Source organism: Rattus norvegicus, chromosome 7 (genome assembly GCF_021556685.1).
Source record: "Rattus norvegicus strain SHRSP/BbbUtx chromosome 7, alternate assembly SHRSP_T2T, whole genome shotgun sequence".
Lineage (NCBI taxonomy): Eukaryota > Metazoa > Chordata > Mammalia > Rodentia > Muridae > Rattus > Rattus norvegicus.
Window position 1 is genome coordinate 144,059,336 of NC_141540.1, and position 24,336 is coordinate 144,083,671.

Consider the following 24,336-nt stretch of genomic DNA (forward strand, 5'->3'; position numbering starts at 1 on the left):
AACCCCAGAGAGATTTCTTTTTTCTCCTTGGTAGTAGGTAAGCCCCCTAGTGGGAGCTGGATGAGAACAACAAGAGACAAGACCTCGAATCCCCTTTCTGGTTTTTCAAGACAAGATTTCTGCGTAGCCTTGGCTGTCCTGGAACTCATTTTCTAGACCAGGCTGGCCTCAAACCGAGAGATCCACCTGCCTCTGCCTCCCAAATGCTGCGATTAAAGGCAACTACCGCTTGACTCCTTCCCCTCCTTTCTCTCCCTCGGTCTCATGTAGCACAGGCAGACCTCAAACTTACTATGCAGTGAGTAGCTAAGGATGACCTTGAACTGATCCTCGTGTCCCATCTCCAGAATTCTGGGACTGTAAGCACGTGCCAGCATACCTAGGTCCCTTCTTTTGTCTTTTAATGACTTAGACGTTTCTGGGTTAGGGGAAATAACACTCTCGGCTTCTAGTGGGAATAGGCCCACAGGAGACAGACATTTCCTTTTTGCCCTACTTTATGGGTCTAGGATAGACTTGGTGAGTAGGATGGAAGGACAGACTGCAACTTTGGTCAGTGGGGCAGTGAGTGGGGTTTATTGCACTTGCAACAGAGTTTAAATAAGTTGGGGGGGTTGGAGGAGAGGGGAGGGTTGGCTAGGGAGAGAGGGGCAGCGTCAGTGCAGCTGGTGGGCAGAACCCAGGTCGTACAGGCCTGGGGCTTCCCGTTCTCTGGGGAATGAGTGAGCCTGTTTGGTCAGGCTGAGGTTCCAGGTCTGTTTGCCACTGTGTCCTGGGTAATTCCCGACTTGCCCTAAGTCAGGGATAAATAGGGTCCTAGGCCCAGGTCTGCAGCTGACCCAAATGTCATCCTGGGTCTGCGAGCATAGGTTCTTAGAATCTGAGACTGGGTTCCAGATCAACCCCAGGCCCCAGACTGGGTCTGGCTCCATTCTCACGCTGACTTCCATGGATCTGGGTCTGGGCCAGCATTGACCTTTGTTTGGGATTTGTCCTGAGCTGGTCCTGCAGCACTGTCCATGCTTAGTGTTCTTTATTGGCCTTCCAGGATAGGGGCTGTTGAAGTTGCCAGGTCTCGGTCCCCAAGTCTCAGGCTCTTCGCTGCAGGCTTCCTTTAGTTCTCTGGCAAGGCCAAAGATGAATCTTTGCAGGCGGGAGTCAGACAGGAAGTCCTGGTGGCATGCCCGGCCCAGAGAACCATGACCAGATTCCCTAATTACAGCTCCAAGTTGATTTCAGAAAAGTCTCTAAAATTCAAAGGCTGAAGGAAGGCTGGGGCTTCTGTCCCTGGACCTGAGGCCCCCATCCGTGAGAGGGCATGTGTAAACGAGGGTCCATCACAGTGCGTGGGGGGAAGGATCCACAAGCTTCTTGCCCCCCAGCTCTGGCCCTTCAAGTATGTATTTGGGCTAGGGAGAAGTGCTTCTCCCCAGCCCTCAGCACCTTCAGGAAGTGCCTAGTCCCTCCCTACCGGAAGATAGCGGACTGGCTCTTCAGAATCAGGATTCTGAGATCAGGAGGGCTCAGGCATCTGAGGTGGCTGGAGGCTTGAGCTGAGCTTTTTCCATGGCTGTGCCGTAGGGGAGGGAGCGTTTGAAGAAGCCGAGCTGATGAGAAAGGAGGCACAGTTAGAGATTATATTCTCCCTGACCAGGGGAATGAGGGCTCTCCAGCCTCTACCTTTCCCATCCTGCCAAAGTGGCTTCCTTCAGATACTTTCCCAAGGGGTCCAGTAGATGTGGGAGATCTAAAATCAGGGGGTTTTTATGGGGTGATCATTTGTCAGAGTTTTAAAGTGATACGAGTCTAGCCAGGAAGGGTAAACAAGTTCAACTCAACAAGTGCCACATCTGATTGCTGAGCAGTAGCTGCCACCTGTAGGACGCCATCATTTATTGTTAGATAGACGTTAGAAGAGATGACAGCACAAATGTCATCGTGTATTTGCCATCTGGGGTTTTGCAATGTGGGCAAACTTATCCCGAGACAGGAGGTCTCTTTGTAAACCGAGGGCTGCAGACTGAAGGGAGGGGTCCAATAGGAAAAGACAAGATGGGGTGTGAGTAGCTAGGGCAGAGATGGGGGCCTGCAACGTAGATCTGAGGGTGGCCTCTTTGATTCTCCTGGGTAAAAGGCAGAGTCTGATAGGCGGGAAGCCAAGCCAAGGCTCGGTGTGGCTGACCTTGTAGAGGACATAGATGAGCAGACCTAGGAGCAGGAGGCCAAAAAGGATGGCGAGGATGATGATCCACAGTGGGACGCCATTGCTGCCTTCTGCCTTGGTCCACTGCACGGCTGTGGCCACCTGCGGACAAGCCAATGACACTGAGAACCTGTAAACTCTTCTCACCCTATTCCTGGCTACGTCTGTCAGATCTGGACCCAGCTCTCATCTTTAGCTGACAGCATTCTGAACTTAAGAGTCCGAAGTGCACATCTGCTGTTTCCTCACACCCAGAGTCTTCCTCCCTGGAGGAGTCTAGTTGACTCCTTCATGCCTCGGCTTGCTCACCCTTCCTTCTCCCAGGAAGCCCTTCCCGACTCTGTAAGACTGGGTTCAGGTATTCCCATGACATGTTTCTGTAGACCGTCTTGCCACACGTCACACTGATGTCACTGCCCTCTAGGCTGTGACCTCCAGAGCAGAGACACACATTAATCTGGCTGATCATTTTATCTCTGGACCTACAGAGTCGGGAAATGTTTGCACAAAGCAAGACCAGCCTCTATCCACGTCCTCATCCCGCTTCTGGAATTCTTGAGCTTGCCTTCTTTGATCCAGACCCCTGACCCTGAACTCACCTGGAGTTTCTTTTGGGGCAGCTGCCGAGGCAGGATTTGGTAGGGCATCTTCAGGGCTTCATATAGAGCCTCACACTGAAGGCTGAACGGCTGGTATTCCCGCTGTGGGTGGAGAGAAGTGGTCAGAGCAACCCCTATGGAATATAGAGAACACAGGGCTTCCCTACAGTCTCTCAGGATGTGACCGTCCCCTATTATGAACTCACTCTCTCTGATTATCCCGATGCCCCTTAAGAGAGATAATAAATGTGAAATTGGGTAATTATAACTAATGCATAACCAAATAACTACATGTTTAATACATGTTTTTTAATGATTAATATGGGTTAACATCCAGGACCATGGCTGGTCTATAGTGTGTATTCAATAAATGATGGCTTTTTTTCTCTTCCTGCTTCTGCTTGTCTATTCACCATTGATTCATCTCACCCCCTACTCTCTTAAGTTTTCTAAAATATTAGGTGGGTGGTGGCGGCCAATGCCTTAAATCTCAGCACTCAGGAGGCAGAGGCTCTCAGATCTAAGTTCCATGCCAGGTTGGTCTCCAGAGCTAGCCAGGGCTACACAAAGAAACTCTGTCTTGTGTGTTATATGTGTACATATGTGCATACGTGTTATATGTATGTGCACACATGCCAGTGCACATGTTTGATGAGACATATGTGGAGGTCAGAGGATAATTCTTACAAGTCAGTTTTTGCCTCCCGCCTTGTTGAGGCTGGGTCTCTCTTGTTTCTTCCACTGTATGTACTACATACTCTAGGCTTAGCTAAGCCACAGAACTCAGCTTTGTCCTTGGGTCCTAGGAATTAAACTCAAGTGGTCAGGCTTACAGACTAGTTCATTTATGCACGGAACCATCTCCCCAGTCCTCATTTCTTTTTTCTTATTTATTTTTAAACATTCATTCATTCAGTAATTCATTTGAGAGAGAGGTGTGTGTGTGTGTGTGTGTGTGTGTGTGTGTGTGTGTATGTGTGTGTGTGTGTGTGTGTGTGTGTGTTTAGGTATGCACATGCCAAGGCTTGCATAAGGAAGTCAGAGGACAGCTAAGGGAATCAAGCCTTTCATTCTGTCACATGGGTTCTAGAGATCAAACTCAGGTTGCTAGGCTTGGAGGTGGGTACTTTTACCCATTCACTGAGCCATCTCATAGCCCTTCTTTTCTGTTTACCTTTTCTCTTCTTTCTTTCATATGTTCATGCACGTGTGGTGTGTGTGGGTGCAAGTGTGAGTGGGTCAGAAACTGATTGTCAGGTATACATTTAGACAGGCTCTCCCATTGAACCTAGAACTCAGAACTCACCATTTTGTCTCAACTGTCTGGTTGACCTACCATGGGGAGTCCATGTTTTTGCCTCCCGTGTGCTGGGATTACATGTGGGTTGCTGGCACATCAGCTAGGCATTCATTTACGTGGATGCTGAAGATCTGAAGTCTGGCTTTCATGTTTGCATCTCTCCAGCTCTACCCACTCTGGTCTTTAAACCTATGGACTGCATGTGCTAGTTATGCACTCTACCACTGACCACTGACCTACACCCCCACTCCTTCTACGGTTTTACTTTTTTTGTGTGTAGTTATTTATCGTTTTTGTTGTTGTTTTTTGAGATATGTTTTTTGAGAGATGTAGTCCTGGTTGGCCTGGAACTCACTTATGAAGACCAGGTTTGGCCCCAGACTCACAGAGATCCACTAGCCTCTGCTTCCTGAGTGCTCAGATTAAAGGCATGCTCGCCCTTCTACTGTTCTTCTATCAGGGCCAGAAAGGGAAGTAGTTGCTCCTACTGTGACCAAGAGGGGGCGCCAAGGACACACGACTGGTCTAAACCAGTCAGGGTGCAGGAGGGAGACCTGGTGTGTGTGTGTGTGTGTGTGTGTGTGTGTGTGTGTGTGTGTGTGTGTGTGCTTGTCCAGTAACCAAAGCAGAGGTGGAAGGGAAGACAGCAGGGAAAGAACAGAGTCAGTCCTGCTAGGACCAAAGGTCGGGGGTCCAGGCTGCATAAAGCTCCCTTACCTGCAAGAAGGTCTTGGCCCAGACTCGGAAATGCAGCTGCAGACTCCGGCTCTCTTGGCGATGCAGTGGCCCAAACTCACAGCGCAGCCTGAAACACTTGGCTTCAGGGCATTTCTGGCAAGAAAGAAGGTGTCTGAGCTCAGAATTCTGCTCTGGTGACCCTGAGAACTCAAACAGGTGTCCGACACTTGGGACAAACTTCCTTCCCTGCAGTGACTTACCAGGACTTGTGTTCCTGAGGTGGTAGAACTCCTCCCTGGAGCCTCTCGCCTCTGCAGGTGATGTGGAGAAACCTCTGGATCCAACTGGAAGAAGAGACATCCTTAGCTGCACCTCCTGCTCCATTATAGCACCTACGTCAGCCTGAACCTATGTTCCAGAGCCAGGGACTGGATTCTGTCTCTGTCCCTGTGTTCAGCCAGCCCACCTATTGCCAAGAGCAAAGTGTACCTTGCTTTGCACTGTGTAGGGGGTGTATAAAGAAATCATTAAGTCTTTCCTGCCTAAGGGCCTTTGAACTGGCTGTTCCCTCTATTGGTAATGTTTGTCCCTTGTCTTACAGCTTTGTCTTTCAGGCTTCAGTTGAATCATTACTTGTTTACTTAGCAGTGCTGGGACTGAACCCTGGGCAATAGTAGGTGAAGTGTTCTACCTGGCTAATGGCTACCTCTTCAAGAGCTGTCAGAGGTCAGCTTTGTACCCCACAGATTCACTTGCCTGTCTTCCTTCTTCCCTCCAAGAACTTTTCACTGTGAGTCTTTGGCTATCCCAGAACTCAGTTTATAGACCGGAGTGGCCTTTAATTCATGGTTGTCCTCCTGTTCCAGCCTCTTCTAAGATTAAGGTTACAGGTGTGACCGTCCATCTTCTATGTCACTCAGGGTCTCATGTAAATGGCTGGGAATAATCTTGAACTTCTGATCCCCTTGCCTTACTTCACAAGTGCTGGGATTATAGGTGTCAGCACTTTTCTTCCTTCCTTTTCATTTTTCGAGACAGGCTTTCATTGTGTAAGTCCTGGCTGTCCTGGAACTCACTCTGTAGCCCAGGTTAGCCTCAAACTCAGAGATCTTCCTGCCTCTGCCTCCCAAGTGCTGGGATTAAAGGTGTGCACCACCACAACGCGGTTCCTTTTTCTTTCCTTTTTTTTTTTTAAAGGTTTATTCATTTATTATATATGAGTACACTGTAGCTGTCTTCAGATACACCAGAAGAGGGCATCGGATCTCTTTACAGATTTACAGATGGTTGTGAGCCACCATGTGGTTGCTGGGAATTGAACTCAGGTCCTCTGGAAGAGCAGTCAGTGCTCTTAACCACTGAGCCATCTCTCCAGCCCCACCCGGTTTCTTTTTACTTCTTATTGTCTACCAGCCTTCATTAGCTACAAGCTGCAGGAGTGCGGGGACCTTTTGGTTTCATTTGGTGTGGGGTTTTCCTAGGTCTAGCAGTGTTCACTTTAACATTTACTTCATTAAATGCTGTTTACAAACAAACACACTCTCAAAGAGGGCCAGAGGACAGGTCTTGTAGGACAAGGTGGCATAGATCTGATAGCACACCAGGAGAGAGGGAAGACAACTTCAGGGCAAAGAACACAAATGTAGTAGATATGGATCTTTTCCCTCCCTCCAGACTGTATCTCCTCACCACTTCCAATCCACTCCAGGCAACCTTTCCCTGTCCCATAACCCCATCGCTCCACCCCACGATGACCAGGTCCTCACCTCCAGGCCCTGTGAGTTGGGGGTGTAGTTGGAGGTGCAGTTGTTGAGTCCCGTCACCTTGGTCACATAGAGGAGCTGTTGGCCTTCCAGAGCCTGGGGACAGCTGATCTCCAGCACACCCTGGCTGATGGAGCTGGGCCCCTGGTTAATGAGCTGAGAAGGAAGAGGACACTTTGAGGAAGGGAAAGCTGGTCTGATATGCAGGTCTTGGCCACAGTGTATCAGTCTGAGAACTGAAAGAACATCCAACGGCAGCAAACGTCCACTTGAGCTATTACTCAAGGGTGAGACAAGGGACAAGGTCTCACTCTGTAATCCATGCTAGTCTGAGACTCATAGTATCCTCCCAAAACAGCTTCACTTTGTGAGGCAAAGGACCAGAATGTCTCTCTTCCAGATCTCTCTCACAGGTCCTCTGCATTCTCCAGACTGGCCCTTTTTCTTCTCTTCTCCTCACTCCGGTCCTAGGTTTCTTTCCCTTCATGTAGCCAGACCCCTGTGGCTTGTCTCCCAACCCTCCTCACCTCATAGACATGGTGGACAGCAGGGCCCAAATCTCCCTCCTTCTGAGGCTGGTCTTGAGGATTCCAGTCGCTGACTGGGAAAATCACGGCTTCAGGCTTGGAGACACTGAAGAGGAGGATAGTTTAGAATGGACAAAAAGGGACCAATGTGTCCTTCTCTGGAAGTCCGTCACCCTTCCCTCCAAAGGCCCCTTTCTGCCTGGGCACTGACCCGTTAAGGGAGACTTGGGCTTGAGCCTCCACCGAGAGTGGGAAGGAGACCATGTTGCTTTGTGAGTTGTTCAGGTTCTTGCTGTGGGACGGAGGTAAGAGTGAAGCAGTTTGAAGGGAACCCCCAGGCTCTGCCGCCTGCCCCGCCTTCCCTTCTTTCACTCACAACTCAGTCCCAGTCCAGGCCCAGTCACTCCCTACCTGAGGATCTGGAAGTCAAATTGGATGGTTTTCTTTGTGTCTTGAAGATGAGGAACAGTGAACCGAAGGCCACCCCAGATCTGTGCAACAAACAGGGAGGAGAAAGGGGCTGTTAGATAGGGCGTCTACCTATGTGCCAGGGCTTGCTTGTGCTCTCTCCTAGCCCTTCCTCCTCTACCCCTCACTTACACTGGTGCCTGCCTTCATGGGGTTGCCCAGGTCACACACCAGCTGGCGGCTCTGGTTCACCGCGAAGTAGTCACAGCTCAGGCTGGAGAAGTTCTGGGGATAGGCAGGCACAGGTCAGCCAGGCTTGGGCGCCCCTCTGCAGGGGATTACCACTGCAGCCCCCCTTGAGAGTGCCTTCTCACCCCTGGGTGTCTGACAAGCCCCGAGTACTCAGCCTCCAGGGGGGCTGTGACCCGCAGCTCGGCTTCATAGGCCCCACCCTCGCCCAGATTCTGGGCGAGGAATGTCAGGTTCAGGGCGTTCTTGTCACCCAGGTACACATGTTTCTTCTCCCTGGAGGGGCACACAGAGTAAGGACACCAAAGAATGAATCCATCAACCAGGGCAACGGGGCATGCGAATAGCACAGTGGGACTGGCCCTGCTGACTGGGTCCCAGGCTCTGGCAGGCGTAAGGCAAGATGCTGCATGCAGAATACTGTGTTTAATTTGTCTAGAGCTAGGGAAATGAATGCTCCCTGTAGATAAACCCAAACCCAGAAATGCTCAGCGTCCATGTCAGTTTCAGCGACAGTGTCCCTGTCCCTTTGTTATGTGACAGCCCCACTCACCCATACACAGCCAGCTGCAGGTCAGGCACACAGATGTTGTCTTCACCACAGTCTAGCAAGATCTGGGCCTGAGGAGTGGAAGAGTCTTGAGAGGGGTCCTACCACCCCTTTCCCAGGGCCCTGTCTCTGGGGTGAGGGCTGTCTTCCCTCCAAGTTCTTTCCTTACCTTGTCCTCTATCCGGCTCTTGCTCTGGTAGTGTAGGACTGGCCGGAGGCCATGGCTGTCCATGGGGGCTTTGGGGTCCAAGGAGAAGTTGAGGGCAATGTGAATTGGGGAGAGCTTGTCTCTGAATTCTGATTCATTCTAGGGTCAGGGGAGAGAATTCATGGGATTAGGGATTCTGGGGCCTCAGTGACCCTCTTCTCAACCTTCTCCCCCGTTATCTGCTCAGGGCCCAAATCTGATCTCATCGCTCTGTAGGCCTAGGCACTTGGTGTCTGGCTCTTCTGACAGAAAGGCCTCTTCTTTAGCCTCCCCCAAGCCCCAGGCTCTTCAGGGAGAACTTCCCAGTCAGCCATCCAGCCACATGCAAGCTCACATGCACACCTACGACCACCACCACCACCACCGTCACCACCACCACCATCACCACCACCACCAAAGTCCTTTGTTTTATGTGACCATCTACCCAGGCTAGGCCACCCTCATCCTCAGGCCATACCCTGAGGTAGATCTTCATCTCCCTGCAGTCCTCCCGAGCCCCATTCTGGATAAGCAGGGTCTGGGTAAGGGTGGCCTGCTTGGAAGCCAGGAACAGTGCCCTCCGGACCCCTCCCTTCTGCTTCTGCCAGTCCAGTTGGAGTTCCACCTCGAAGCCTGTGGCCAGGAAACAGAGTCAGCTTTTCTTACCTGTTCGACCTAGTCCTTCTGCCCCACCCCACGCTGCCCCACGTGAGCAGCTTCTCTCACCTATAGAGTTGGGTACATGTTTTCCAGAGGCGTTGAGGCAGAAGCTAAGGTTGATGCTGGAGAAAGACGGAGGAGAAAGTGCTGAGTGACTGGAACTGGTCTCCTACCTGCCTCAGAAAGACCCAGACTAGGACATCCCTGCTTGTCCCTTCCTGAGGCAGACGCAGCCCCCCTGCCTGTACAGATCTCTGCAGGCTCCTGGCTCAGCTCACCAGGATACAGGGTTTCCTTCCAGGCTGCAGCTGCGCTCCTCTGGGTTGAACATGGAGGGGAAGATGGTGAGAGACGCACTGGCAGATATGATGGGCCGACCCCTGCCAAGAGTAGATGTGGGGTAAGCAGAATTAAGGCTGGGCACCTGCTCCAGGACACCAGTTCCCTCTGTACTGACGGCCTCAGTCTTAGTTTCAAAGGGAAAACTAGTTGCCCAGGCTGCCTTAGTCTCCCTGAGTTCATACCTGTATACCAGAGCCTTGTCCACACCAAAGGATCCAACGATTAGATCTGTAGAAAGTCAAGATACTACTCTTTATGGCAAGCCCCAAATCAGGAATGCCTTCATCCAAGGCTTTCTAGTTTCATGGCTCAGAGGCCTGAGCCAGGGGACTGCACCATCTGGTGGCAGCTAGCTAGCACTGCACCCGGAAGTTTGAATTCTAAGAGGAAAAGGCAATGGACACAATTTACCAGGGTATCCATTGCCGTCCAGATCTCGTCCTCCTCGGAGGGCAGAGCCAAAGAAGTCTGGGGTATGGCCAGCTGCCCACAGAGGCTGCAAAACCTGGGAAGGCTTAGTGTTCAGTCCTCCTGGGCCTCCCGGGAATATAAATACAACTCCTTGCTGGGCCTCCCCACCAAACGGAGCCCCAATGGCGACATCTGCAAGACACAACACACATTATTCATTAGGTTAGGAGGCCAGGGGTCCAAATCCCTACCAAAAACAAACAAACAAACAAACAAACAAACAAACAAACAAACAAACAAACAACCTCAGGATCCTCCCCGTCCCCATTAATTCCTGTTCTAATCTCTTTAAACCCCAATACCCTTGGAAAGTCAAGAGGGCCTGGTAGTTTAGTTGACAGAAACCCTCCCACTAAGTTCTTGACCAACTAGCATTCCCTCAACTCGGCCTCAGCCCCCTGGGCCATGATACTTACCATTGTAGCCGTCTTGGTCCAGGTCCCCCAGGGGTGTCAAGGAGCTGCCGAATCGGCCGAACTCATCTTGGCCAGTGAGGGTGAGGGAGGGCGTAGGCTCTATACCCTCTGGGTGCTGCAGATAGATGTAGACCCTGCCCACCTCCTGAGGTCTCCCGTCAGCTGTCCGCTCCATGAGTAGGGGTGCCCCTACCAGCAGGTCATCTAGCCTGAGGAAAAGGGAAGACCCAAGCATCTTGATAACCCTTGTCTTGCTATAATTTATTGCCCTTGTGGGGGAGACCCAGGCATTCTGGATTCCCAGGAGACCTGAGGGCTCTTCTTGCCCTGACCAAGGAGAAGGCAAGCATGAACTGAGTCTAGAAAAAACACCCTGAGGGAGTAGTCTGCCTGCACGTTCACACCCCCGACCAGGTCTGGAAGATGCATCCCTTCCCGTCACTCACCCATCTCCATTGGTATCGGTGGCAGCTACGGCATAGCCAAAATAGGAGGCCATCTATGGGGACAAAGGGCAGCATGGAGTCAGAAAAAGATTGGTCAGTAAATGGGATCAAGAGAGGCTGTAAGTGGACATTCAGAGGCTCCAAAGAAGGTGGGAAGTTTGATGCTGTTGGCCCAGGGCTGCAGGTTAGATGGCAAGAGGGAGAAGTGAGGGTACCCTCACCTGTTCTCCTGAGACGTTGTAGAGGGAGTGGATGTCTGAGCCATTAAGGACAGTGACCTGGAGATGAAGACAAAGGCCTATAGTTCCTGGATGCCCCATGTCTGAAGGTCTGGGACACATGGGACAGGTATTTCTTAGGAGAACCTTAGCACTCCTCTGACTCCTTCCCAATTTGCCTTCCCTCCACCTATGGGTTTTCTCTACTCCTTCGCTGTTTTGCCTTCTTTCTCCATATCCTTTCTGGATTTTTCATCCCTACCCACTAGATTCTAGTGACCAGAATCAGATTAGTGGGACCCAGAGCATGGTCTTTGGTTTTTGCCTCTCAGAGACTGAAGAAGAGCTTAGCAGGCAGTAGGCAAACAGTAATTGTGACTGGATACACTTTGGGGCTCCAAACCCAACAGATTCAGAACTCTAGCCATCCCTCATCTACCAGAGTCTGCAAGGCACTCACATCTCTGCTGTCTCCTCTTAGCCACTGACCTAGCAGACCTCCAAGTCTCTTGGATCTTGCTCTCTGCCCCACTGCTCTGCTGAGATCTGGTATGAACCTTCCCAGGACTGGCTGGACTGGGTCTTGGGTTTCCCCCTGGCACTGGTGCCAGAGAGCAGATGGAGGACTGTGATTCCCACCTGTACACTCCAGGGGCCCCTGCAGCCACTGTCAGTCCCTGCCTCTGGGCCAGCCCTCTAAGTCTCTGGCGTCTGGCCCCATTGCCTGTGCTTGTTCAACCCTCCCTTATGATTCTCACTCTCTTTTACCTTATGAGGCTGCAAACTAGTCCCAGTCCTATATTCTCTGTGTTCTTCATGCCTGTGCCTGGGACTCCCTCCTGCCCCATCTGTGTGGGACCCTCACAGAACCTTCTCTGAGGCACCCTCTCTGGAAGGAGGTTACTGCTTTCCTAAAATGTGCTGTTATCTGAAACTTCCAATTCAGAAAGAGCATGAGATTTGGAATATGATAGATATTAAATATTTATCCAGCTGCCCCTAAGCAACATAGTTGGTATTTTAGGACAACAGTTTTCTTATGTGCAAACTGGCAAAATTGTGCTGCACCCCACGGGCCTGTGGTGGGGAAGGGAACACCGTCATGCACGGACAGTGCCTGGGACATCGAGAGGCTCATGGACAGTGACTTCATCAAGATTAAAGCTGTGCGTTTTATCCCACGTATTTGACTAGGTTCTCCTTAAGAGATGGGATAAGATGTCTTCATCTCATCTCTCACCTTGCCTTAATAAATGTTGTTAATTGAGCGACCGTGTGCGGCACTTGTCACGGTCTAATAATAGCTGGTGCCTGCACACGGTCTGACGATTTACAAGTGCTTTCATTCCCCTCACAAGTGCCTTGTGAGGTCAGAACTATTATTACCCCATTGTACATGGAAGAAGCAGCTTAGAGCGGTCAAGCAGGGGACAGTGTAGCGATAAAAGAACAGATGAACCTGTCCAGAGCCAGTGCCGGAATTTGAACCTGCGTCTGACTTCACACACTTCCTTCCCTTGAACCAGACTTCTCAAATCTGGTGTGTTCTCCCAGAGCCTAGGCTCTGATCTATCTTTTCAATGTCCCCAACAAACTGCCACTCAAGGCTCTGTACTTAGTCTGGGCGAGAGGCAGAGGGTGGCGGGCAGGGTCTTACATAGCCATAGGTGAGGTTTCCTTTGGGCACGCCAGCAACAAAGTCTGCAAAGAGAAGAAACTGATGGGCGGAGGTGAAGACAGTGTGGACTCAGAATGTTGTTTTGGGCTTTCTCTCCAGCCCCCACTTTGGCCTGAAGACTCGCTTACCTTCTGTGTCATCACCACTGAATTCACCTACAGCCACAGAGTATCCTGGGGACAGAGTGCGTGGATGTTAGCATTGCCTCCTTGGGGACCCCTATTCTCTGGCCCTCAATCCCTTCATTGTCAGCCTGTACACAAGTATGGCAGCAGAGCTGGCGGCACTGAGTGGGAGAAGCAGGGAGCCGAGTGAGGATAGAGGCCCCCGATTTCCCCTCCCATCCTCTCCCTGCCCGCTTGCCTACCCAAGTAGCTGTCATCATAGACGGAGCTGGCCTGGCGGGTCTGCAGCTGCCCCTGAACAGGGTTGATGAGGTACTGTGGGTAATAGGACTCCGAGATCTGCTCTTGAGTGGCCGACAGGATCTGGCCTGGAAGGAGAGCAGGGTGATAGGCAGGGGGAGGTCACAGAGGCTTTGGGGAGACTGGATAGGATTTTAGAAGTATGGATCAAAGCTGGGCAGTGGTGGCACATGCATTTAATCCCAGCAGTTGGGAGGCAGAGGCAAGTGGATCTCTGAGTTCAAGTCCAGCCTGGTCTACAAAGTGAATTCTACACAGAGAAACCCTGTCTTGAAAAAACAAGACAACACAAACCAACCAACTAACCAACCAACCAACAGAGATGAAAGAAAAAAAAAAGGAAAAGAAAAAGTTTGAGGGGGGTTGAAGATTTAGTTCAGTGGTAGAGCGCTTGCCTAGCAAGCACAAGGCCCTGGGTTCGGTCCCCAGCTCCGAAAAAAAAAAAAAAAAAAAAAAAAAAAAAGAAAGAAATCAAAAAAATCCCTCTTTGGGGCTGGAGAGATGGCTCAGAGGTTAAGAGCACTGTCTGCTCTTCCTGAGTTCAATTCCCAGCAACCACATGGTGGTTCGCAACCACCTATAATCAGGTCTGGTGCCCTCTTCTGGCCTGTAGTTGCATACATACAGGCAGAAAGCTGTATGATGTATACATAATAAATAAATACATGTTTAAAAAAAAAAAAGAAAAGAAAAAGTTTGGATCAAGGAAAGGATGTGGTGCCACGGCCAGAAGAGGGCGGAGGAAGGGCTTACCTTGCCAGAAGTAGCTCCCAGGTCCTCCTAGGACCACGCGGCCAGTCTGTGGGGGAGGTGCGGAGAAGGGGAATGAGCATACCGTACCGTACCGTACCGTCTGGTACTGACTCTAGATCCTCACTTACCGCCTCCCCTCCCCAATCACCTCACCTTGGTGAACTCGGCACTGAAGCCCCCTTGGCAGTAACCCTGCCCTGCTGCACTGCCAAAATCTGTGAGGGAAGAAGACAATAAAATGAGCTAGCGGCACACTGAGTGCTGACAGGGAAGAGAGGCAAGAGCGAGAGAGGAGACTGGGCAAGAGTCTCCTGAGCAGCACTGAAGTAAGTACAAGCTAAGCCCCAAGCGCCTGGGGCCCTCCCATGGAGAAGGCACAGCCGTTCCACACACTCTGGCCCCTACCTGAGCGGCAAGGTGCATACTCCAGAATCCGGGTGAAGTTTTCTGTGGAGAGGTAGCAGGTGCCCACTGGGTCATTCTGTGGGTCCTTTTCTGTGCGCCAGCTATACAGTGGAGCGCATGCCTGGGAGGGCGCGGGGCAGGGGGTGTTCAGATTTAGCTTTGAAAGATGACCACTCCCTTCCCCACCCCCCACAGGCCTGGCCCTCTCTACCACAGCTTAACCCTTAGCGACCACACCACTGAGCCCACGCATGCCTCACCAAGATGGAGGAGCCGTGGGCCCGAACCGTTGCCCCGAACCACTGCAAGGACTTGTACTCCACAGGTTCCTCACTATACAATGAAGACTCCAGGATGCGGGAGCCTTGGGGAAGTTGAAAGTGGACTGTCACACTGGTTCTCAGGAAGGCGACCTAGCCTTGCCCTAGGATTCACTCAGCATTTCTAGACCCCAGAGTCTCACTGGGACAGGTATACGGAAGGAGTTTTAGACTCCTTTGTGTAGCTGGACTTGACTGGTTCTCACTCTCCTTACACACGCGCGCGTGTACATGCGCGCGTGTGGGTACACACACACATCGACAGAAACACACACACTCTCACAGAAACACACACTCATATACTCACACATCCACAGAGACATACACACAGACACACAGACACAGAAACACACAGACACACAGACACAGGCACAGACACACACACACAGACACACACACAGACACACACATCGACAGAAACACACACACATTCACAGAAACACATACACACAACACACACACATACATACAACACACACACAGACACACATTCACAGAAACACACACATACACACAACACACACACAGACACACATACACACAGACACACAGACACACACACACACACACACACACACACACACACACACACACACACACATACACACTCACACCAGATTCCCAAGTTGGCTCCTTGGCTCCTCTGACTTCCTTGTAGCTGGAACAGGACACTTTCATTGTGGTACTGGGGAAGATTGGCCAAGTCCCATGGCTGATCTCTGTCTGTAGCCAGCCCTGTGTCTCTAACAGCCTCTCCTTTCGCCTCCACACTAGACTTCCCTTTCTGTCTTTTTCCAAGTCTGAATTCTGCCCTCTGTAGCACTGTCTTCCTTGCTCTTCTTACTGTCCTCCAGAATTTTTATTTATTTGTTTGTTTTAAGACAAGTGTCTCACTGTGTAGCCCAGGCTGGCCTTGAATCTCTGACACTCTTTCTGCCTTAGCCTCCTGTGCCCTCAGGCTTTTTGAAGTCAGCCTTAGGAATTGGGGCTGTAACTCAGTGAAACAGCACATCTTTACTATGCATAAAACTTTGGGTTCAATGCCTTCAGAAATTAGCTGGCCCCCACATTTTTATGCTTGCTTTTTCTTGCCCTTATCTCTGGGGACAGACTGCCTGAGTTCACAGCCTTGCTTTCTTACTAGCTGGGTGACTTAACCTCTGCTTCCTCCCTCACAGCATGGGGACACTAATACTTCATACAGTTGCTGCAGGATTAAGTGAGCCAAGGCACTCCCCACAGTGCCTAGCATGGAGTAAAAGCTCCCTGAGCGCTTGCTGAACAGCCTCAGCCTCCATAGTCCATCTGCCTGAGGGCTGAGCTCCCTGGGGCAGTGGCTGAATCGCTGTGACCAGTGTGCACTATCACTTAGCTGAGGAACAGAACTCTGCAGCCTCCTCTGCCTTTGTCTGCATTATGGCCCTGGCCTCCCAGAGCTGTGGGTGATTCAGTGGAAATGAGAGCCACATGTTTCTGAATCATGCCCGCCCCTCTTGGGCTGGGCTGGGAACATGGAGTGAGTGCCACGGGGAGCCCATGGCTAGGAGCTGGATGGAGCACCAGAACTACTACCGGGGAGCACCCCTCACAGCAGGATCCCCAGGCCCTAACCCCAAACTGCAGACCCACCCACCCACTTATGCTAGGCCCCTCCTTGAACTCTTTCAGCCTACCTTTGCTGTCAAATTGAATGGTGCTGCACTGGATAGGACTGGTGCCCCAGGGACACACATAGACAGCGCCACCTTGTAGTACTCCTGGTTGGCTAGTGTTAGCCTTGGGTGCCCCAACCAGCACACTGACTCTGCAGAGGGGAAAGGAGAAGTGGATTAGGACGGGTCCTATTTCCAGGTCAGTGTCTGGAGGCAGGATGCACCCAGACCTTCGGGCGAAGAAAGGGGGTGGGGTAGATGTCCCTTGGGTTGTATTTATATCTCAGAAGATGCCACGGATGCCAGAGGCAGGGGCTGGAGTTCAGGCATTCCCCATGTGCTGCTGTCACTAACTCAGCTCCTCCCTCCTCCTCCCACACTCCCCTACCTTCTTCCCCTACTACTAGAGAGGAGAAACCAGAGTCAGTTCCTGGAAAGGGAAAAGAAGGCTAGGGTCTGGACTCTGGCTTTTTTGTCTCTTCCATCTACTTGCCAAGGTTAGATGTCCAGTCCAACTGGGGCTGTAGCCCAGGAGTGGAGTATGTGCTTGGCACACACAAGGCCCCCAGCACCAGGCTAAGAAACAATACCAAATGCAATGTATGATCTTTGGTTGAAAGTGGATTAGTGTGTGTGTGTGTGTGTGTGTGTGTGTGTGTGTGTGTGTGTGTGTGTGTGTTTTTCTCTGTGTAGCTCTGGCTATCCTGGAGTTCAGTCCTTAGACCAGGCTGGCCTCAGAGTCACAGAGATTTCCCTGCCTCTGACTTCCAGGATTAAAGGTGTGTGCCACTACTACCCAGCATATATATATATATATATATATGTATATATATATATATATATACATACATACATATGTATATATATGTGTGTGTATGTGTATATATATGTATGTGTGTATGTGTATATATATGTATGTGTGTATGTGCATATATATGTATGTGTATATATGTGTGTGCATGTGTATATATATGTATGTGTATGTGTATATATATGTGTGTGTATATATGTGTGTATGTGTATATATATGTGTGTGTATATATATGTGTGTATGTGTATATATATGTATGTGTATGTGTATATATATGTATGTGTATATGTGCATATATATGTGTGAATGTGTATATATGTATGTGTATGTGTATATATATGTATGTGTATATGTGCATATATATATGTGTATGTATATATATGTGTGTATGTGTATATATATGTATGTGTATGTGCATATATATATGTGTGTGTGTATATATGTGTGTGTATGTGTATATATATGTGTGTGTATATATATGTATGTGTATATATATGTATGTGTGTATATACATACACATTTATATTAAAGGGACAATTCAGGCTCCTATAGAGCCTCACCTATTTTGTATCCTTTCTTCCCAAGCCTTTTCTCCCCTGGCTGTAACTCGGGCAACTGGCCACTTAAGTCTTGGGGCATGTTGGAGGAAAATGTGAGTCTCTGAAATCAGAACTATGAAAGCAGGCCACTTCCTGGGCCTGGCTTGCCCCACCCTGTGGCCCACAGTGGACCTCACCTTCCTAGCTGGGGCTCTGCCACACTCTCCCACAAATCGGCCCCAGAACATTGGACTCAAATGCTCTTCTTTTGGATCCTCTTCCTGGACACACATGTCTGAGATGGGGTCCTCCAAGGAATGGCTGCTGGCGTTCCTCCTCTACCAGCTCTGGTCCTTTGCCTCTGGGGTCTCCACACAACTCTCCTCTACTAGTCCTGGTCCCTTGCCTCCAGGCCCTCCACACGGCCACAGCCTTCTTCTCTCCTGGCACTCTCCTCAGGATCCCCTGCAATGACTGCATCTGGCAGTCTGGGCAGCTTTCCTTGGCTCCCCAGCTCTGGGCCAGTGTCCCTGCCAGCCTTGGCCTCTGCTCTCCTCCCCTGCTGCCACTGGCATTGCTCCTCAACCCCCGCCTGTCCCCAGCACTGTTTGCTCTCCTGATTTAGATGCCCAGGTCCCCTCCTATCTTTTAAAATTATTCATTTAACATGTATGGATACTTTTGCATGTATGTGTGTTTATGTGTTGTGTGGGTACTTGGTTTCAGAGGAGACCAGAAGAAGGCACTGGATCTGCTGGGACTGGAGTTACAGGTAGTCATGCGTGGCCGTGTAGGTGCTAGGAATTGAACCCTGGTCTTCTGAAGAGCAGCCAATGTTCTTAACCTCTTCTTCTTTCCTTTTGTTTTGTTTTCCGAGACAGGGTTTCTCTGTGTAGCCCTGGCTGTCTTAGAACTCACTCTGTAGAGCAGGCTGACCCTGGACTCAGAGATCTACCTGCCTCTGCCTCCAGGATGCTAGGATTAAAGGCTTGTGCCACCACTGACTGGCTTCTTTCTTGATCTCAAATCACAGGTCTCTTCACCCCTCATGGTTTCTGTACCCTGTCTGCTTTCAACATTCCCAACACCTACCCTTTTCTTGCCAGTGGCTGTTCCTCAGTCTTTATCAATAGGAATGAGGGCCCAGAAGGGGACTTGTTGAGAAAAGGTGAGGATGTCTTCTGAGAGTCAGGTATACTGAGGGGGAGAGTAGGGGTCTAAGATGAATAGGTGATGAGTGCAGAGAGGAAGGCAGTCCCCAGGACACCAGGGAGTATGGGTGGAGTGAGAGGACAGGTGAGAATGGATAGGGCAGGGGTCCAGAGAAACAGGATGGGAACAGACAGGAGGTGCCTTAAGTTATAGAGTGGAGAGGGGAGGTGCCAGCTTTGGTTACCCTGGGGACAGGAAATGTTTACTGCCTGTGGCTTCCTGTCAGTTTTCAGCCTCTCACTTCTCCATTTGTCTCCCACCTCTCAGGCATTAAAGCCAATTAGAGGTTTGAGATACCACCCCACCAGCCTAGTGACTTTCACGAGAGGATTCTGGGAAAAATGGGAAGCTACAGCCCCCAGGGAGGGGAAGGGGTGCCCCACCTCCCGGGAGGAAAGGGGTGTGGTCCTCAGGCTGCTACAGAGAACTTGTCCACTGCCTTTGGTTCCACAAGAATGAGAGCAGAGCCCAGGAACCAGACTGCTGCACCAGGAGCTGAGAGCTCCTGTTGTTGCCCTAGCTCAACACGGGCTTGAGTTTCCTCTTCCTCTGGGTTCTATCAGGATCCCCAAAGTTCTCCCATACTGCCTGCATTTGTGGAGAAACCAAGAAAGAAGCACTTGTCAGTCCTTTCAAAGACTGTGAAGTTTGTAAACCCATAGGCCAGGGGCATATCTGTTCACTGTGTGAAGGTTTGAGGATCCCAGAATGCAAACAGGGGTCATGGATCCAGACCAGGCCTGACGTCTACCCGAGGTCTTTGTGGTGTGTCCATTTTAGTAGTCCTCATTCTGGCACCCACACATGCCAGGTGAGGTGCCTGTGCCAAGATTGCCATGTAAGCTTTTTTTTTTAAGATTTATTTATTTTTATATATTGTGAGTGCACTGTCACCGTCTCCAGACACAACAGAAGAGGGCATCGGAACCCATTACAGATGACTGTGAGCCACCCTGTGGTTGCTGGGAACTGAACTCAGTACCTCTGGAAGAGCAGTCAGTGCTCTTAACCACTGAGCCATCTCTCCAGCCCATATATGTAGGCTTTTTACCCTTATTCTTTTCCTACCTGCTGCTTGCTAACATCTACAGCAGTAGAATCCTCATAGTAGTTCAAGAGGGTACCAAGGGAGGGTCGCTTGGGCTATTTTCAATATTGCAGAAAGCCTAACGGAAATCATGCATTTACCTGATAAAGCATCCCTGGCTAATTAAAACTCAAAGTGCATTTGCTTTTGGCTGGTGTTACACCAACTGGTATGGGGAACCTGGTTATCTCAGGCTGGTCAGAAGCTATGATTGGCAGCTGTAGATACTTTTGGTTCAGAAAAGATGAAAAGACCATTAATTATCTCCCACTGGATACAGCTTGGCAGTTAGACTCTATTAGAGCCCAAGGGAGGAATACTTGGCATCATTTCTCTGGAAGCCTCAGTGTCTGGAGGTTCTAAGTTAGTCCTTTGAGACCATCTGGAAGTCACTGCGCAGAACATCCACTGGCTTTAGGACTAATGCAGATGCCCTCCGAGGGCCACCTCGGTTCTGACATCCCTCAACAAGTCCCCAAACTGCTGCCCTAGTCTTACGACCTTACTTGAGAGACTAAACCCAAGAGAAGTCGCGCCCATCCAGGGTTGCTCAGAATCTTTCCCAGGATGTGAACAGAATCCTGGACTCCTGTAATGCTGCTTCCTAGGCTAGTATTCTGTTCTGCCCCATTGCCAAAACATCCCCTCCTCTCTTCACTATCTTTCTAGCCAGGCTTCTGATTAACTAAGCCCTTGTTCAATATTCAGTTACTGTTTGACTCCCCTGGCTTGACAAGGTCAGGGTAGAGAGCAGTAAGCGGGTCAGGGCCCCGCTCCCGCACTCCTACGTCATTCCTGGCCAGGCCAGAGGTGGACCCCGTGTACATCCCAGTGTACATCCCAATGGGAGACATCTGGTTGGCTGAGTAAGAGCTGCCTGTAGCAGACTGGTCCATTTAAAGGTCACTTTCACTCCTCTAGCCTTCTCAGTGATGAGTTGCTTTTGAGGGATTCCTAAGCTAACTTCTAGCTCTAAATTTCTATGACTTCTGAAGCAACAACTCTTTCTCTGCTCCACATAGTTTTTTTTAAAACAATCCAATGAGAAGTGGATATGAAAGCTCATGAGATATGCGAGGAAACTATTATAACTACTATAGTTATTAGTGAGTACTGCAAAGCATGTAAGGACTGAGGATGTAGCCCAAGCAGGTGGACTGCTTGCAAAGGCTGCACAGAGGCCCTGGGTTCAATCTCCATAAACTGGGTGTGGTGGAAGGTGTGACAGAGCCTGCCTACAATCCCAGCACTCTAGAGAGGTAGGATCAGGAGTTCAAGGCCATCCTTGGCTACACAATTTGAGGCCAGCCTGGGAATGAATGAATGAATGAATGAATGCAAATAAGGAAGAGAGGAAAACTTAGAATGAGGAGGATGTCAGGGAAAAACATCAGAATCAGGAATTCCCCCACAAAACTCAGGCCTTGCATATGTTGCTCAACCTCTGTGGGCAGGCACCTTTTAGATATTGTCTCAGTCAGTCCTAAGAATAAGTTAGGCATCATGTCCAAGGGAAGGCTGAACTGCAAGGGTTTAAGTAACTTGCTCAAGTCCCAGCTCTTTAGTAAATGGTAAACACTCAGACCCAGAGCTGCCTGACTTTAGGCTTCACCCTTTATGTCTGTAACCTCTGCAGAGCTCACCCTGTTCTCTTCAACAAGAGAAGTAATGTGGGAGAAACAAGGAATACCAAGACCACAGCCACAAAGGGCATACGTTTTTCCTCACCAGAGGGCGAGGGCGGGGGCGGGCTAATACACACAGGTGCTGAGAGGGAGGTCATAAGGAAGGAGACTGCCCTAGAGCTTGTGCTCAGAGCAAAGGGGAGGGAGGGAGTGCAGTATGAGCTGGACACCTGAGTTCTCTTGAGGAAAGAAGAGGCTGGGTCTTGTTTTAGAAACCTCAGGGGCTGAAGGATCAGGTCAGGGGTCACCAGGAGTGCAAAGTCCAACAGATGTTTTGAAAGAGAACTGACAGTTTTGTGTGGGGTGGAGTGACACCCTGAAGTGAAGACCCTATATTCCTCCATTCTTTCTGCTCCATTAGGGTTGTGGTAAGAAGTTTGGGGGACCCTGGCAGAGGCTCCAGGACAGAGTGATGAAATGAGGTTTGGGCAAGAGGCCAGGGTGTGGGGTGGGGGTTGGGTGGGGACCTTGAAAAACTCAAATTCAACGACTGTGGCCTAGTTATCTTTCTGTTTTTCCATCCCTAAGTTCCTCAGATAAAGCAAAAAGCAAAAAAAAAAAAAAAAAACAAAAAAAACAAAACAAAACAAAACAAAAACAAAAACAACTGTCCCTTCCCCAACCAAATTAGCTAGAGTTAACCCCACCTCAAGCCCCTAATTAAATAACAGCTAAAATCAGATGACTTCTGACAAAGGTCCTATCAAGCCCTAAGATCCCAGGGTTGGTATAAGTGTTGCTACAGGCAGAGAGAGGCTCAGAGCTAGGAGGTGGAGAAACATCCATCCACTGCTGTCATCAAAGGGGTTCAGGAATCTGGCATCTGGGGTTCCTTGGCCCAGCAGCTGGGACTGTCACTTTTCTTTTACTTCCCGACCTCCTCTCCTTATTTAAACAAACACAGTTTGTTTCAATGTGGCCTCTGATTTCCCCAAGCCTGTGGGCACCAGTCTAGGTCCGCTTATTACCCGGAAATAAGGATTCTCCAAAGAGATTTTCAGGAACCTTCGTTCTGATGCTCTTAGGCCCAGACAGCCTATGTCTTTCCAGCTTCTGACCCTAGTCCCAGAAGTCTGAGTCTCAGTTCTACTACAGCCGACAAGCTACAGGAAATCAGCTTTTCTCTTCCTCCCAAGAGCTGGAGCAAGAGGGAAACCGCCCACCCCCCTTCAGGCGCGCGCACTCACACCCCTCCCGACACATCCGTGCACCGCCCTGGATTGATCCCGCCTCTAGCCCCAGTACCCCCAGTGCCAGGGTCCTGGGATTCTCCCTAAGTTCCTGGATCCCCTCGCCTGAAGAGGTTGGGGGTTGAAGGCAATTCAGGAGACTGAGGAGAAAGAGGAGGGAGCCTCTGTCCTCCCGGGTCTTTCCCGAGTCTGAGTTGATGGGGGAGGGGAGGATGAGACTGGCCCCCACGTAACCTTCCGACCCCCTCAGTCTGTCTTCCCTCTTACTGCACACGCTCACCCAGCTCCAACCCTCTCAATGGCCCCACGGAAGATCTCGAGGTTCTTCCACTGCTCCCTAAGGTCCTGCCCGGCCTCCGCGCCCCCCTGGACTCCCACCCGCCACAGGTCTCCCGCAGCCCACAGATCGCCAGAGACCCTAAGCTTTCTGCGCCCTCTCCTCCCGGTTGGCCCATAGACCCTGCCTGTACTTCTCCAGCTTCTAGATTCGAGTTCTCTCCTCATGCCACACAAGTTTCGACAACGATCTCACACTCCACGTCCGCCACGGTCCCTCCCTGCTGCAGCGCGGGCCCCCAATTCTAGCAAGGGCCCCCAACTCAAGTCTTAGTCTTTCCAAACTCCGCCCTCCAACTCAAGTCCTGGTCGCCTCCAGTACTCGGCGCGCCCCCAGTCTCCAGGTGGCCCCCTGCCCGCTTCCCGCCTCCAACCTCGCCACTCACCCGTCCCTTCCCGGCCGGTAAAACTCCACGGAGAAGCCAAAGAGGGAGCCGGGGGGCCCGGAGAGCACCGCCGGGGCCTCCGCGTCTAGGTTGAAGCCCCCAACCTGGAGTGGTGGCGGCCACAGTAGCAGCAGCAGCGGCAGCAGCGGCGGTAGGCGTCGGGGCCCCCAGCGCAGCAGCACCGCATGGAGAGGAGATCGTGGCGACCGTGGCGTCCAGCTCCCCATAGCGCCCGTTCTTCCCTGTCCTGGGGCCACCGACCCGGAGCCGCTTCCTAAACCTCCCAGAGGCGAATGACTCAACGCGGGGAGGAGTTTGCCCAACTCCCGGCTGGGCCCTCCCCCCGGCCGCCGGGTCGGCTGGCGGGGGGGCATTCCTGGGTCCCAGGGACGCTGAGGCCGCGCCCCGCACCCCGAAGGGGCGTGGGGGGCCGCACCTCTGCACCCCTGGCTCCGGCCCCAGCTGGAGGCCGGTGGTCTGGCCTGGCTCAGACTGGGCGGGCTTGGGTTCTTCTCCCTCCTCTCCTGTTCCCCCTCCTCCCTCCCCCTCCTTTCCAGATGTACAACGTAAACGCTCGGAAAAGTAGTCGGAAAAAGGGAGCAGAAAATTTCCTAATGAGGAAAGGAATCACCTCTGGGGGGCGGAGGGAGCCTGAATATTGTGTGCGGGGGTCTCCCTCATTTCTTCGGGGAAAAAAACTTTGGGGTCGAGCGACAGGGGACTCCTCTGGCGTCCAGCCAACAGGGATTCCCCTTGCCTTCCGGGGCCACTGGGTGCATCGGTTCCTGCCAGCTGGATTGGGGACTCTGCAGCCCAGTTATTAATGCTTTCAGGGAGCCT

The 24,336-nt window shown here is 51.1% G+C and overlaps 1 protein-coding gene across 1 annotated transcript; it reads right to left on the reverse strand.

The window, feature by feature from the left end:
* Window positions 1–551: 551 nt before the first annotated feature.
* On the reverse strand, window positions 552–23,993 carry Itga5 (integrin subunit alpha 5). The gene is given in 30 exon segments (NM_001108118.1): window positions 552–1,607; window positions 2,183–2,305; window positions 2,803–2,904; window positions 4,820–4,933; window positions 5,041–5,124; window positions 6,547–6,699; window positions 7,071–7,176; window positions 7,282–7,362; window positions 7,482–7,561; window positions 7,671–7,763; window positions 7,853–8,003; window positions 8,281–8,348; window positions 8,447–8,584; window positions 8,943–9,097; window positions 9,191–9,246; window positions 9,403–9,504; window positions 9,649–9,694; window positions 9,878–10,069; window positions 10,354–10,562; window positions 10,800–10,852; window positions 11,021–11,077; window positions 12,675–12,718; window positions 12,824–12,868; window positions 13,063–13,188; window positions 13,874–13,919; window positions 14,027–14,088; window positions 14,279–14,399; window positions 14,539–14,642; window positions 16,272–16,402; window positions 23,497–23,993. Coding segments are annotated over 30 exon segments (3,300 nt in total). The 5' UTR covers window positions 23,871–23,993; the 3' UTR covers window positions 552–1,523.
* Between the last annotated feature and the right edge of the window lie 343 nt (window positions 23,994–24,336).